Here is a 14407-nt window from a genome sequence, read left to right as displayed (position 1 = left end):
CCGCGACGATATGCTGCTACTTGTTTGCTATATGCTAACTCCTCGGACTAGTTACGAGTCTTGATAAGGTCACTTGGCGAGCGGCGGCGAAACAAAACGCAGTATAGTATAGTTTTAAATGACGCAGTACCCCAATACCAAATTAGTACTGGCTAACCGTGCATCCCTAAGCCTGGGTAAACTCTATTCATATTATTTTGATCAATTCATTTACTAATTGGTTAACATACCCATCACCTGCCAAATAAAAAAATAAGTAAACAATTAGCTATTAAATTACACCAATCCCTTGGTGATTAGCCAGTAGACAAATGTAACTACTGTACCTTTAAAGTTATACCTTTATGGTAACTTATACGAATGCCAACTTTTGACTATGAAAATTCAAAAACTGTTTACTGTAGTCTACTGCTTACTTAAAAGAATACTGAACATAAAATGCACATTATATTATATATGTTGCCTTGATCTGTGGATTTTGATTTGATTTAGTTTTGTCATGTTCTCCGTGTCACTTTTCTCGTCAGCCCCGGTCCCTTGTGTTTTCCAATCAGCTCCCTCAGCCCCTCATATCTTGTCAAGGTGTTCGTTGTCTCGTCAGTTTGCTTGTATTTAGTTCCCTGGTTTACGTATGTCTTCATTGTATTTGCTGCTTCTGTTGGTGTTCCTAACATGTTCCCGTTTGAGAGTTCATTCCCAGTTTTGGTTTTATTTAAGCAAGTTTTATTCCATATGCCTTATTTGCCTTTTGTTTTATTTTTGGACAATAAATATATTTTGTTTGGAGTACATTATGCATTTCTGCATTGGCTCCTGTGCCTCCCTGCACTTGGGTCCACAACCACAACAGCCCGAACCTGTGGCAAACATTAACAGTTCTCTTTGTTTTACCTTGAATGAAAGAAGTACCAGTAAGCCGTGCCTACAAATATATCTAATCCCTTGGTGTAACATAATCTGTCAATGTGTATGTTTACTTTCAGCATGTGCCACCTAATTAACAAATTAGAAGTTGTTCCTCTGTGCTTCAGTGTTGGTAGTGAAAACCTTTAGGAATAGCTGTCTCATTACTGAGGTGTATTTTACAACCTACACAGTGGTATAGTTTACAGGTATGTTATTATTCATATAGATCAATGTCTGATTAAACAAAGCCTTGGAGCAATATCTAATTAGCTTGTCTTAAACATAAAACTCAAATCTCTCCCAGAACTACTATTTTAGTGCTTCATCTTGTTGATTTGAAAATGATCTCCACTCAGACCAGTTTGTGTTGCATTTTTAGCAAAACCATTATACTCCATTATGTTTAGCAGGGATAAGCACCAATGACAGCTATAGATAAACTCTCTTTATTGTTTTGGTTCAGAATGTGAATAACAACTCTACACCGAGGTCAATTACAGCAAGTGGCCAGTGCTCTCCTCAGCACTCTAATTGGAAAACTGGATGTCAGTTTGTTTAGTCAGTAATGGTGTGTTATATTTGGTGGCGAAAGTCGGCATAGTGGGGCCTATCAGAATTCAGAGAGGAGCTCAGTTGTGTGTCTTTCTCGTTGCAGCTCCAGAAGAATACCCGTGCATTTTGATAGTGCAGCTGTAAGCATTTCTGTAATTCAAGGTGGCATCATTAGATGCTTATTTTTTTCACCCGCTGTGTCTGACAGGAGAGAGAGGAGATGCTGCCTGGATCAGCTTTGGCACCTCGCTCTATGCACCTCCCACAGGGCTAGAGGAGGGGAAATTAGAGGAGAATGGGAAAACATGACAATCATTGTGTTAATGAATTAGCATGCTAAGAAAACAAATGCAGGCGGAGGAGAAGGGTTAGATTGTCCTATTGTTTATTGTGAAATATCACTCTAAAGATATTGTACGAGCATGAATAAAATATTTTATTCTAGAAGTGATTGGGATTTTGTGGTGTAAAGAATTACTGTTTTATATTTTGTTTTAAAAGGTATTAACATTAACAGATCTACAACTTATTTTTTGTTCTGTGTGGTGCACATTTTCTTGCGTTTCCAGCGTAAAGCCTACTCCCAAAATATTTGATCCAAAGCATCACATTTTTAATATACCCCTGTAGTCAGTCTCAGTTGTGTGCTTTATATTACAAAGAAATTAATTAAATATAAAGCTAAAAAATGTCATTTAAAAATACTTCAGACTACGGTGTTTTGAAGATGTGTTTCAACAGGTAAAGTCAGCACACTGCACTGCACTATTTGTTGTCTAAATATGTTTCCTTAAGCCCCTATCCCACTGAGATGCGAACGTTGCCGAACGCCAGAGTTTGACAGGGTTTGGAATTAGTCGGAACATGTCACATTTGTGTTCGGAGTTATTTGTAGTTGCCGCCATTGTAAAATACAATTTTGAACATGTTTGAATCCATTGTTTCTCCAACATGCACATTTGCTCTTCTTCTTCTTCTTCTTCTTCTTCTTCTTCTTCTTATTATTATTATTGTTATTATTTTTATTGTTATTAGGCTTGAATGTGCGACAGCGCTTCCATCTTAAATATTATCCAAATTATTGCGAGCTTCATTCTAATATTTTTAGACTACGATTAACATATATCTGCACATGTACTACATATAAATTTGGGGGACAATCAGTCTCGGTTTTCATTCGTTCATAATGCCACCATAATGTCGCACTCCGGTCCATGAGTCACTTTTACAAATATATTTTCCACTTTTTCTTTCTCCAAGGAAGAATATGAAAAAGCCTGACTGAGTGATATCTAATTTATGGCAAAATACTTGATGACACCATACTCATTTTTATAGCACAAAATTAGACCAGGAAATAAATCAAAAATAAACGTAAACGTGTCACGGCCATGACTGACTCAACAAAAATGTAATGTGCATCTTCTAATAAGCAAACAAGAAATAATATTTTTAATCTGTTGTATGGGTCAATTTGACTAACATTTTAGGTAAATTTGTGTCTCAAATGTCGCTTTTACATCGCAAACACGTCGCAGATATGTCACAAAATGACAGAGACGGCAACCTCATATTTTGCTAATTTAACATTCGCAGCGATGTTCGCAGTTCAGTGGGATAGGGGCTTTAGTTTTAACACCTTTGCTGTTTCTCTCATGGCAATTTTACATGAAGCAGATTTGCCATTTTAGTGGCATCCCTCAACCTGAGTCAAAAGAAACATGTAAATGGAAAATACTGTTAAATCCTATGAATAACACTCTTAAAAAAAAAAAAACACTAATTTATAGCACATATCATACACAACGTAACTCAATATGCACATTACTTACATTACATTTTACATCATCAGTACTTACAGAGTTTAAGAGATTTAAAAGCAAAGTAAAGATTTATTTGTATTTTTAATTTTTTTTTACTACAATTACTCAAATTAAAAGAACGTACAGTGCAAAAACAGGATTTCGAAAACACGACTCTTAAACAAATCTTAATCATAAGTATGGGAAAATACCATAATTTTAAAACTGAACTTATTTTAATTGAGTTTAGTTAAGTTTAGTTTAGTTTATTTGGCCATGATACGCTTAAGACAAACATTTGTATACAGTAGTTAATACATTGTATTGAAGCCCAAAATGAGTAGGCTGAAGCAAGAGCTTATAAATGCCTACCCCATCATACAGGATCCCAAATTTTTTTCACTAAGCATTAATGCTCTACATAAGAAACACCAATCATGTACATCATTTGAAGATAAGAAACAAAATGCTGTACAAAATATTATATATAAAAAATACAAAATATAAAAGTCCTCAGGCCCTCCAATACAGCGATCTGCTGCCATACCACATATTTTTCCAAATGTAATGTCACCTAATAATCAGTCCTAAACATTTTGTTCCATCCGGAGAAACCCTGAATCTAATATGTTTTTTTTTTTAGCATATTTATTAAAAATACCTATCATGTACATTTTTTTAAAACTGGTATACAGTATATTAGCAACACTTTAAATCATTAACTAGACCATGTAATAAAATCTAACCTAATCTAATAATTAAGGATACCTGAAGTCTGTGAAATTTATTATACACAAGTACAACGCATTATAGGCCTACACGTGTGTGTTGTTAATGATGGGATTTTATGGTAAGGAGATTTATATATATATATATATATATATATATATATATATATATATATATATATATATATATATATATATATATATATATATATATATATAATTTTTTTTTTAAATAAGAAGTATTGGGAAAAGTCCTAATTCAGAAGTGTATTCCTAATTGACCCAATTCCAAAAGTGGTTTGATGTTTCTGGGACATTGTATCCTTTTTGTTGGCACAAACTAAACCAAACAAAATTAACTGAGATGCCGTCATAGCCAGGAGGTTGAGCACTCTTCATCAGTGTGTGTTAAAAACCAAGTAGTCCTCTCAAAGAAGTGATAGCATCAGTAGATAACTACAACATTTTCCATTTTGTACTCAAACATAGAAGCCATGTGTCAACAGCCGCGTCCCACAGTAAGTAAATACAAGAGTCTGACGAGTAATAACCAAGAATCAACACAGGTCCATTCCCACCAAATGTCCACGTGCAATTTCATCTCACTTTGATCTGAATCTGTTGCTTATTCCACAAAAAAAGGTCACTGCTGATAATTTGTGCAAAGATAGGCTAGAAACTTTGATGTTATGTTTTATACTGCCCCACATCCCCTGAACCATTATGGCTCCACGTATTGATTATTTTAATGATGAGTCATCCAGAAGGTTTGTCCAAAAAGCAATCTCAAGGCTCCAAGCATGTGTTGTGTTTTTATTGAAAGGGGAAGTCTGTGAAAAGTGTTGAGTCATCTTCACATTGGATTATCTTTTAGCAAGCTTCAAGGAGGTTTTTAATGGTGGAATACTTTACAGCACAGTCGACTGCTACGGCTCACTAAGAGATTTAAAAAAGAAGAAAAAAAAGAAAAAGTGGGCTTTTTGTCCACACACAGCTTATTTAAATTTGCTCAAATGCCATGTCTTGATTCTAATTCTAAGTTGATAAAACCTCCAACCGCTCAGAACCTTGACAATCATGATTTGATGACAATTGATGAAAATTCTTCACTTCTCTTGTATTATTATTTTTTATTATCACCATAAGCGCTTGGTTTAGACTTTAGAGCCTCTGCCTGTATCTCAGTTTTTACAGTGCAGTATACGGCATATTAAATCTGATTTTGTTCTTGTAAATGTCATTTTGACAAACTACTAATCCTGCTGAACATTTTTGAAGTGGGTTGAACTCAGGTTCTAAGCACTTGCAGGCCTGTAAAATATTAAACATTGTTGTTGGGCTGTACATTGTCTCACAAAAACAAATGAACAGATGTCTGTAAACTCAGTGTTTTGAAGGTCTCCTTTTTTATCTTACACTATACAAGCACAGTCTGGATTTAGAACACCGATAACTCTTACTTGATGATGAACACAGCAGAGCCGCTAACGTCAACACTGTCAATTATTAGATGGAGGTTGAGATCTGATTTGATCTGATTTAGCAATGGTTACCATTGAGGATGTTCCTGAATAAACTCTGTGGAAAAAAAGAAGAAAAAACTTGCAGTTTGTCAGTCCTTTGATTCTTGCAAGACATCTCGCATGAATGCTCTTCAAACGCTGAGGTTTTGCACAACTTCAAAAGCGTATTTCCCCAAAATGTAGGTCTCGTTCCAAATAACTGTATGACCTCGGGGTCCATCTTTTATTGGATCTCAACTAGATCCAGCATAATCAGTTTTTGAGTAATTAAAAGCTGAGCTTGGAGGTTTCTACCTGCTAGCAAGATTTGAATGCAACTAGTACTATCAAAGTTAAAGCGTTAACTAATTAATTAATCACAAAGCATTATCGCATTAATCATGTATTAACACAGATTAATCACACTATTAATTTTGACTACAGATGATCCTTTAGCTGAGGTTGTGTTTGAGCAATAAACATAACTACATGCGTTAAAGTAAAGCATTTAATAAATGTTGCTGTATGACATTTAGAATATTTCATGTCAAACTATTGGGGTAATTTTATTCCGTTTTAAATTATGCAAATAATTAACTGATTTGAAAAAGAGAAAGATGAGCGTGTGCAGTGGATAAACATTTTTGAAGACATCCTCATAAAATTAAATGTCGAAAAAATTAACGCATCATTTAAATGTTGATAAAAAAATGCCTTTTTAATTAAGCAATTAATTGTGATTAATTAAAATTCTAAAATGTGATTAATCTGATTAAAAACATGAATTGTTTGACAGCTCTAAATGTTACATCACTTCACTCTTCCCTCCGGCCCCTTTGAGTCTCGAACAAAAGCCACACCTAGTGATGGCAAAATGAAGCTTCATGAAGCATTTGCGATATTTTTGACTCCTCTAGATGGTGCTCTTGGTTTAAAGATAAAGGCAAGTGCAATGAAAATGGATTACATTTGCATTGCATCTTTGAATCATGAGTGCCATCTAGAGGAGTCAAAAAATATCGCAAATGCTTCATGAAGCTTCATTTTGCCATCACTAGCCACACCCATAAGAATGTTTTTCCCCCTCACTCCTTCTTTTCACGTTTTTTCCCTTTCTTTTCATTTCAAAAACAAATAAATAGAAACACTTGTCACACACGTTTAACATCACCAAAGTGGTGACGTCGCTAACCGGAAGTGTCAGGTGTTTGTTTTGAAAGGGTCAAACATTGCTGCAGCTGTTCTTAGAACTTACGATGCTGTGCAGCATCACAAGCATGTTTGTTTTGTTTTGTTTTTATTTAAGAAATACCTTTGTACAAACAATAACGTGTGTGTGTGGGGGGGGGGGGGGGCGTCATCACTTAAGCTTAAGGAGACAACAAACACAAAATAAAAGATAAGCGATGTATACTGCAATTCAATAAACCCAAAAATAACCAAGAATAAATCAACAGCTAATCATATTATGGGATACAACATTTTTCACACACCATCATTGTTTTTATAGCTTTGGGCTTTTCTATGCGATTCAGTGACTCAAAATAATAACAAAGTTGTTTCTAAAATAAAAAAAAAAGTGGGACTATTAACAGAATTTGGGCTGCAGTAAAATGAGACGCCCCTATAAATGTGCATGGTTAACAAGCTGTTCTTAGCCACAATTGCTACATTGCTAGTGTGACTTATTGCTTAACACTAAAGAAAGCCCAATGAATTACAAATCCAGTGAGTGGTGAGGTGAGACCAAAACCATTTGGTCACACCTTCTGTCTCTATAGTCTCTGATATTCTATTCTTGTCAAGGTGCAGTGCGTTTAAAACACTAACAACTTGTATGACAAATTCCCCTTTAATACTAATATAACGTACTTTGATACAGCGTGATTCATTAACACTTAATACACGTTTTACTGATATTACAAAGTTGTTCTTTATTATAATCATGAGAACAAACTAACCTAACTGGATCAGCACCAGTTCTATTAGAAAGTTAATGCTGTGTGCACTCTAATGAGTTGCCTTCAGAATTTCTTGCACCTGATCTTTGACGTTTCACTTTTATACTTTAACCAAAGTACAGTATTTTATTGCATGGGAACATGGTAACAGAATTTGAAAAAAATATTGGAATTTTGTGGTGTTACATGCTTTTTGTGGATGGAACCCAATACTCTGTTATGACTGGAATTATTTTATTCCCACATCATGTACATTTTTGTAAAACAATATAAGTAAAACTGACAACACGCATGATATATTCATCGGATGGATGAATGTACGACAGATATTTGCATAGATCCTCTTTCGTGTATTGTGTACTTCAATCAGGCATATTCAACGTTGTGATGTTATAGTTAATTAGAATGTTGTACATAATCAACTGTATCGTATATGCCATAAATATAAATGCTTTCATCCTTTATTTTGTATAAGCAGTACAATCAATACAAATGCAATACAATACAAAATTAATGAATTGATTCATATTCAGCACTAAGGATTCAGTCACGGAACTGCCCATCATGATAACAAGTTATATTCATTATATACATTCATTCTTGCGAGTGGGTGGTTGAGTGCCTTCATGAAAGTAAACACTCAATTATTATATCATCAACCTCATTCAATAACCCAGAACAACTACCTCTGTGTTTCCTTCCTCAAATGTACGATCGCATAATATATTTCATACATTTTACATCTTAATTTCTTTCCTCTTTCTAACAGTTCCTCCCAAGATATACGACATTTCTTCTGACATCACAGTAAACGAGGGCAGCAATGTGTCGCTCATCTGTACGGCCAGCGGGAAACCTGAGCCAGCCATTTCCTGGAGACACATAACCCCATTAGGTAAGTTCATGTCACCTCACGCATACTCATGCTAATGAATGGGTGGATCTACGGCTATTTGGATGGATGCACCTACAGAGGAAATGAGGAAGCATGCTTGGGATCAATAGGTGAAAGACTGAGAGATGGCTGCTCGTTGTGTTGTGCATCGAGAAGGGGGAGGTGGGCTGAAATAAAAGATGTGGGTTATGTGGTCGGCTGGATCCATGAGTGAAGGGGCGGGGATGGCAGTAGATGTAAAAATAATTGAGCGCGATGCATCATGCAGAAAGGCGAGTCTAGCAAAGACAAACACAATACACACAAAAAAAAGAAGAAGGAAAAAAAACACTCTTCTCTTATTATCAAGGTTGGGGAATCCAGGTCCGAAAAGTAAATACCCTGAGACAGTTTTGCTTTAGCCACAGGTGCTTCTACTCAACAGGGGGAGACGACAAGCTAGTTTAGGGGCAAAGAATGAAAAACTAGGAGAAACAGCCGTCTTACATATCACATCAAGCATACAGTAAATGAAAACCTGCAGAGAGTGCTAACAATAGTGATGCAATGTATCGTAATATTTTGTATCAACCATAGTTATGACTACAGTACATTTCCAACCTCTGAGCTTTTTTCCTTATCACTGTGCCAGAGAGAACGTTCATCTGCTTTGATCTCCAAGTAGTATACAATAAATAAATAAATAAAAACATTCCTTTAAAGGCCAAAAGGAATTTCATGATCATTGAATCATTATCAAAAACTTCAACCTACAATCAAAATTGCAGGCTGACTGTAGTGAGTGAGGATAACCCACGGAAAGTTTCAATGCCTCTCCTCCTATGAAAATGCAAAAATAATCCCTAAGGAAACTGCGCTGACATTTCTGGAGGCATGCTTGAATTGAAAATGACCTTTAAACTCAGTTTGTGTCAAATATGGGCAACTTACAGTTGTGATCAAAAGTGTACATACACTTGTAAAGAACATGATGTCATGGCTCTCTTCCAGTTATTTCTATAACTCTTGATTTTTCTCTGATAGAGTCATTGGAACAGATACATAATAAAGTCATAAAAGAAGACATTCTTGAATCTTTTTTTTGTGACAAGAATGTATCCGTTCCAATTATAATAATAATAATAATAATAATCAGCGTTATAAAAGTAACTGGGAGCACAGGAGAGCCATAACATTGTGTTCTTTACAAGTGTATGTAAACTTTTGATCACGACTGTATGTCTGTTTTCACAAAGAGAAAGGCCAAGAGAAAAGGCAAATATATTATTTTGAAAAATGTGGAGTTTACTTTTTAGAAGTGCAAGTTATGTTCAAGACTGAAACTACAGTGCTATAACATTGGGTATTTGGACAATTGGGATTTTTTTTTTTCGGTATCACATTAATTCCTTCAATTTAGAAATAAAACATTGGAATTGTAACTGCAAGGCCCTCAATAGACTTCCAATTCACCTACACTTCTCCTCTCTAATTTTCATATTAACGGATTACAGCCGGCCGTGCCTATCTGTTAGCTGTGAGGAGGACCGCATTTATCTTTTGCCTGTCAAATCCTCCTCCGTGGCGCGCCTGGCTGATTGTGTTGGAGTTTTCGGAAGATGATCAAAAGAGCCGTCCTCGGAGTCCGAGTGGCAGTCACTCATCATGCTTTGAAGTGTCCACACTTTGAAGTCTGCCGGAAAAAGAAAATGATATGCTGGTCGAATGAAAGGGTGCAGGCCTGAATGTAATTACAGGCTGTCTCCAAGCACATCAGAAACGAAGCCATTAGCCATTGGATGTTTCAGTTGACTATTGTAGCTGGGTCGATTTGTCCAAAGGATGTGGGACTACTCAAAGGTTGTAATAGGCTAATGTCCTTTTACTGGAATGCCATAAAATCCTTTGGCGATGCAGACTACTTTTCTTTGGGAAATTCATATAGGAAACTTTAATATGCAAGCAGCGTCTAAGGAAATATTCGTCTTAGGTACGAGTGCCAGTTGGAAAAAGTGTCAGATCTGTGCTACAAGTTGAACTACTTGTCACTGTTGGCGTGTCAATTTGAAGGATAAATCTATCCGCTTGTCTATTGTGATAATTTCTATCACACATGTCACGTTATAGTAGCAAAGGTCTTGGTCATCAACACAGAACTGAAGGTGCTTTGGCCATTTGTATCTTTTACAAGTGAAAGCTGCTGAAAGGCCTTTTTACAGTAACAAATATGTCGACATGTGGCTGGCATTATTTTCTGGCTTCAACACTGAACCATTATCGGTGGAAGCGGCTTTGTTTCACACTCTAGATAGTTCTGCTGCACCATTCAGTGAAGTTTGACAGAATGATAAATTGGCCTGACTGACTGTCAAATTCATATTCCCCTTGCGATTATTTAGAGTTTGCATTTTTTTCGCTCCTCTACATGACTGCCATTTGACATTCTAATACGTTTTGAGCATTCACTGAATTGTGATCATAAACTATTTATGAAGAGATGATTGTTCTTTTAAAAATGAATGTATTTTCTTTCTGTAACAGAGATGCACAGTGTTTTTTTGTTTTTTTTTGTTTTCAAGAGACAAAGCATGGTCGTTAAATGCTGAACAGAAGAACAACGGTGCCAGAATATGTCTGGAAGAATCACAGCCTTCTGTGTAACAGCTTAATTAACCATTCTTGACAATCCAATTCTCAAACATTTGAGGGGATTCGAATCTCGGCTTAGGCCTGTGGGTAATCTCCTAGTACTTTTGCTTCCTCCCACATTCCAAAACCATGCATGTTAGCTCACTTGGAGACTATAAATTGCTCTTATATGAGGATGTGAGTGCAAATGCGAGTCGGTATATTCACTACAATCAACTGTGGCCATGCCCAGGGTGTACAGGGCCACTTGTCCAAAGTTAGTTGGGATAGGCTCCAGCTCACCACTGACCCTGACAGAATAAACAGAAGAACATGAGAATGATGTGAATATTTCTTCTTGAGCTTCATGTATTTGGGGATTTGGCCCATCTGGCAGTTGTAAACAATTTCATAGCTAATGCTATCTTTTCTAAACATGGAGTTGATATTTTGGGTTTCTGTGTTTAAATGTTTCAAATCAACTTGTAGGGTTAAATTAAAGATGAATATCAATGAGAAACGCCATTAGAAGAAGTACATTGGTAAGATTCCCAGAAGCCACTCTCGCATGATAAATCTAGCACTTGACATACCTATTTACAATATGCTGAAAGCCTAAAAGAGCTGGATGGACTACAGAGTGCTTGGCTTTGAGTGTGGTAACCTATTAAACACATTTTGGTGTTGCTGAATTGCTGCTCAAAAGATCTTTGAGATTTAAAATGTCATAGATATTTATTCCTGAGCGTAGCTTCAATGGACATTACTAAAATAAGAATGCTACCCGATTGAGGGATAAGGAAGACATTCACACTCTATTTTGTGGATGTTTAAATACATACAGTAGGATTATTCCTTGGTCTGCCATGCCACACCCACTTACATTTACAATCCAAAACATCACCTCTTTGTTTCCTCTGCTAAAACATCCACTCCACAGACATGTCACTTGGTAATGCCAGTGGGCCAGTTGTCCCATCAAGTACCCGATGGGACAACTGCACTGACAGTCAGCGATACAGTCAACCTTGACATGGCCACTGTACAGTGACTGATGCCATTGCTTGTGTTGACAGATATTGTTAGATGCCATATGGGTGACAGTAGCTGATGGGGAACTCTTGATATATCTGACATTACTCTGGATATAGTGTTACACATCACCCACAAGAGATGCCTTGTCCGAACAAACTACATGGGTTCATGCTTGAATCCTAATGCTGAACTATAGCCTGGTTCACAAGTAAGGATTTTCAAATCTTAAAAGATTTTTAATGTGACAGGCACTAAGTATGGACAGAAAATCAGGCATTTAATAGTTAGTCAATAGTGTGTGTAGTCTGCTCGAATAATAACACAGACCACTTCACACAAGATTCTGTCCCACCATCGATTACGAAGCGAGTCCGTCCTCCGAGGCACAAATCTTGCGTGGTCGCGTGGGAGTTCTACAAAATGAAGAATAGAAACTCGCACATGTGAAGATGTTACCCGAGCGTTTGCGAAGACGACCACAGGCAAGAGCATTGTAAAAATGGTGACGTTGCCAAGAAAAGCCTTGTTTTGGAAAATCGGGTGAACACACACATATACGGTATATACAGGTGCTTGTCAAAAATGTTTAATATCATCAAAAAGTTTAACAATTTCCATAATTCCATTCAAAAAGTCAAACTTTCATAGATGATTGATTCAGGATCCACAACTTAAGTGATTTCAAGTATTTATTTGTTTGTTTATTTATTATTTGGGCTTCTAGTTTATAAAACCCATGAAAACAGGATGTCAAAAATTTTGAATAATGTGAAGAAATTACCATGCATACTTCCCATTGTTTTGATGGATGGATGGATGGCATTTTCAAAGTGATATGTCAATCTTTAATAGTTGGTTGGATTTCCTTTGCCTTAATCACTGCCTCGATATGCTGTGGCATTGCCTGGGCGTCCTGGAAGCCCAGGCTTTCTTGATGCTTGCTGTCAGCTCTTTGTTTTGGGGTCTGGTGGCCCTCATTTTCCTCTTGAAAGTACTGTATTATGGCCCTTGTTTTCCTCTTGTAATAAAGTACTATCAAGAGGAAAATGAGGGCCACCAGACCCAAAAACAAAGAGCTGACAGAAAGCAAGCAACCCCCAGGCAATGCCACGGCGCATCGAGGCAGTTGTTAAGGCAAAAGGAATCCAACCAACTTTCATCAATCCATCTTTTTTTTCCCATACAAAACACTGGGAAGTATGCATAGTGATTTCTTCAAAAAAAAATTTTTTTTTTGACATCCTGTTTTCATGTTGTTGTTTTTAAGCAGGAAGCCCAAATAATGTAAAAATAAACAAATACATACTTGAAATCACTTACTGTAAATTGTGGGCCCTGAATCTCTAATCTCTGAAAGTTTGACTTTTTGAATGGAATCACAGAAATTGTTCAACGTTTTGAGGATATTCAAATTTTTTTGACGAGCACCTGTATAAAGGACATAGTGTGGCTTATACACTGCTGTATCCGTGATTGGCCACATTCCATCCACATGACAATTGATGGCTTTCCCCACACACATTTTTGCTCATAAATATTGCGCACATTTAATATTCAAGATTGTCTGCCCTGACCATTTTTTCGGACCCTTAAATATGACATATCCACACCTCAGACCAAAGGATAATCTTACAGGGCAATCTTGTAAGATTTAAGATAGCCAGGCTTTTAACATCCTTGGTTAGGAAAGGGCAAAAAATAGGGACGAAAACACCCTGATTGTCTTTACGTGTGTTCCCAGCCTAAGCAATGCCAAAGTAGAGCACATTCAGGATTGTAATCAAACCACTGATCTAATTAGAGTCCTTTTCATTAAGCAGTGAAAAAAAACACAGTTCAGTAAATCTGGTTCCTTCCTCTATTCTACATGTAAGAATGGTGGATACACAGTACTTTTGAAGCTACGGCTAGAATTAAACCTTCATCCATCCATTTTCTTAACCGCTTGTCCTCACAAGGGTCGCGGGGGCGCTGGAGCCTATCCCAGCTGGCTTCAGGCAGTAGGCGGGGTACACCCTGAACTGGTTGACAGCCAATCGCAGGGCACACAGAGACGAACAACCACCCACGCTCACAATCACACCTACGGACAATTTGGAGTGTTCAATTAACCAGACATGCATGTCTTTGGAATGTGGGAGGAAACCAGAGTGCCCGGAGAAAACCCACGCAAGCACGGGGAGAACATGCAAACTCAACCCAGGAAGGCCGAAGCCCGGATTCGATCTCACGTCCTCTGCACTGGGAAGCGGACGTGCTAACCAGTATTTCACCGTGCCGCCTAGAATTAAACATGTAAATCATATTAAATATCTAAAAATGAAAACCACTTACTCGTTCATAAAGTGAAATGGGTTATTTTCCCTTATGTATTTTCTTTGACCAAGTAAAAACGTATAGTTTTTATTTTTATCCAAAT

General features: G+C 36.8%; 1 protein-coding gene across 2 annotated transcripts in view; it reads left to right on the top strand.

Annotated features, from left to right (window-relative positions):
* Positions 1-14407, top strand: part of negr1 (neuronal growth regulator 1) — a 154316-nt gene that overhangs the window by 60339 nt on the left and 79570 nt on the right. For both annotated transcript variants that reach the window (XM_086089000.1, XM_086089001.1), the window contains exon 3: positions 8221-8346. In XM_086089000.1, coding sequence (XP_085945126.1) covers positions 8221-8346 — 126 coding nt within the window. The remainder of the gene's footprint in view (positions 1-8220; positions 8347-14407) is intronic.

The sequence above is a fragment of the Leptonotus elevatus genome, chromosome 11, assembly GCF_054856555.1.
Source record: "Leptonotus elevatus isolate MCC_2025b chromosome 11, RoL_Lele_1.0, whole genome shotgun sequence".
Classification (NCBI taxonomy): Eukaryota; Metazoa; Chordata; class Actinopteri; order Syngnathiformes; family Syngnathidae; genus Leptonotus; species Leptonotus elevatus.
This window is presented reverse-complemented; position numbering and strand designations above follow the sequence as displayed.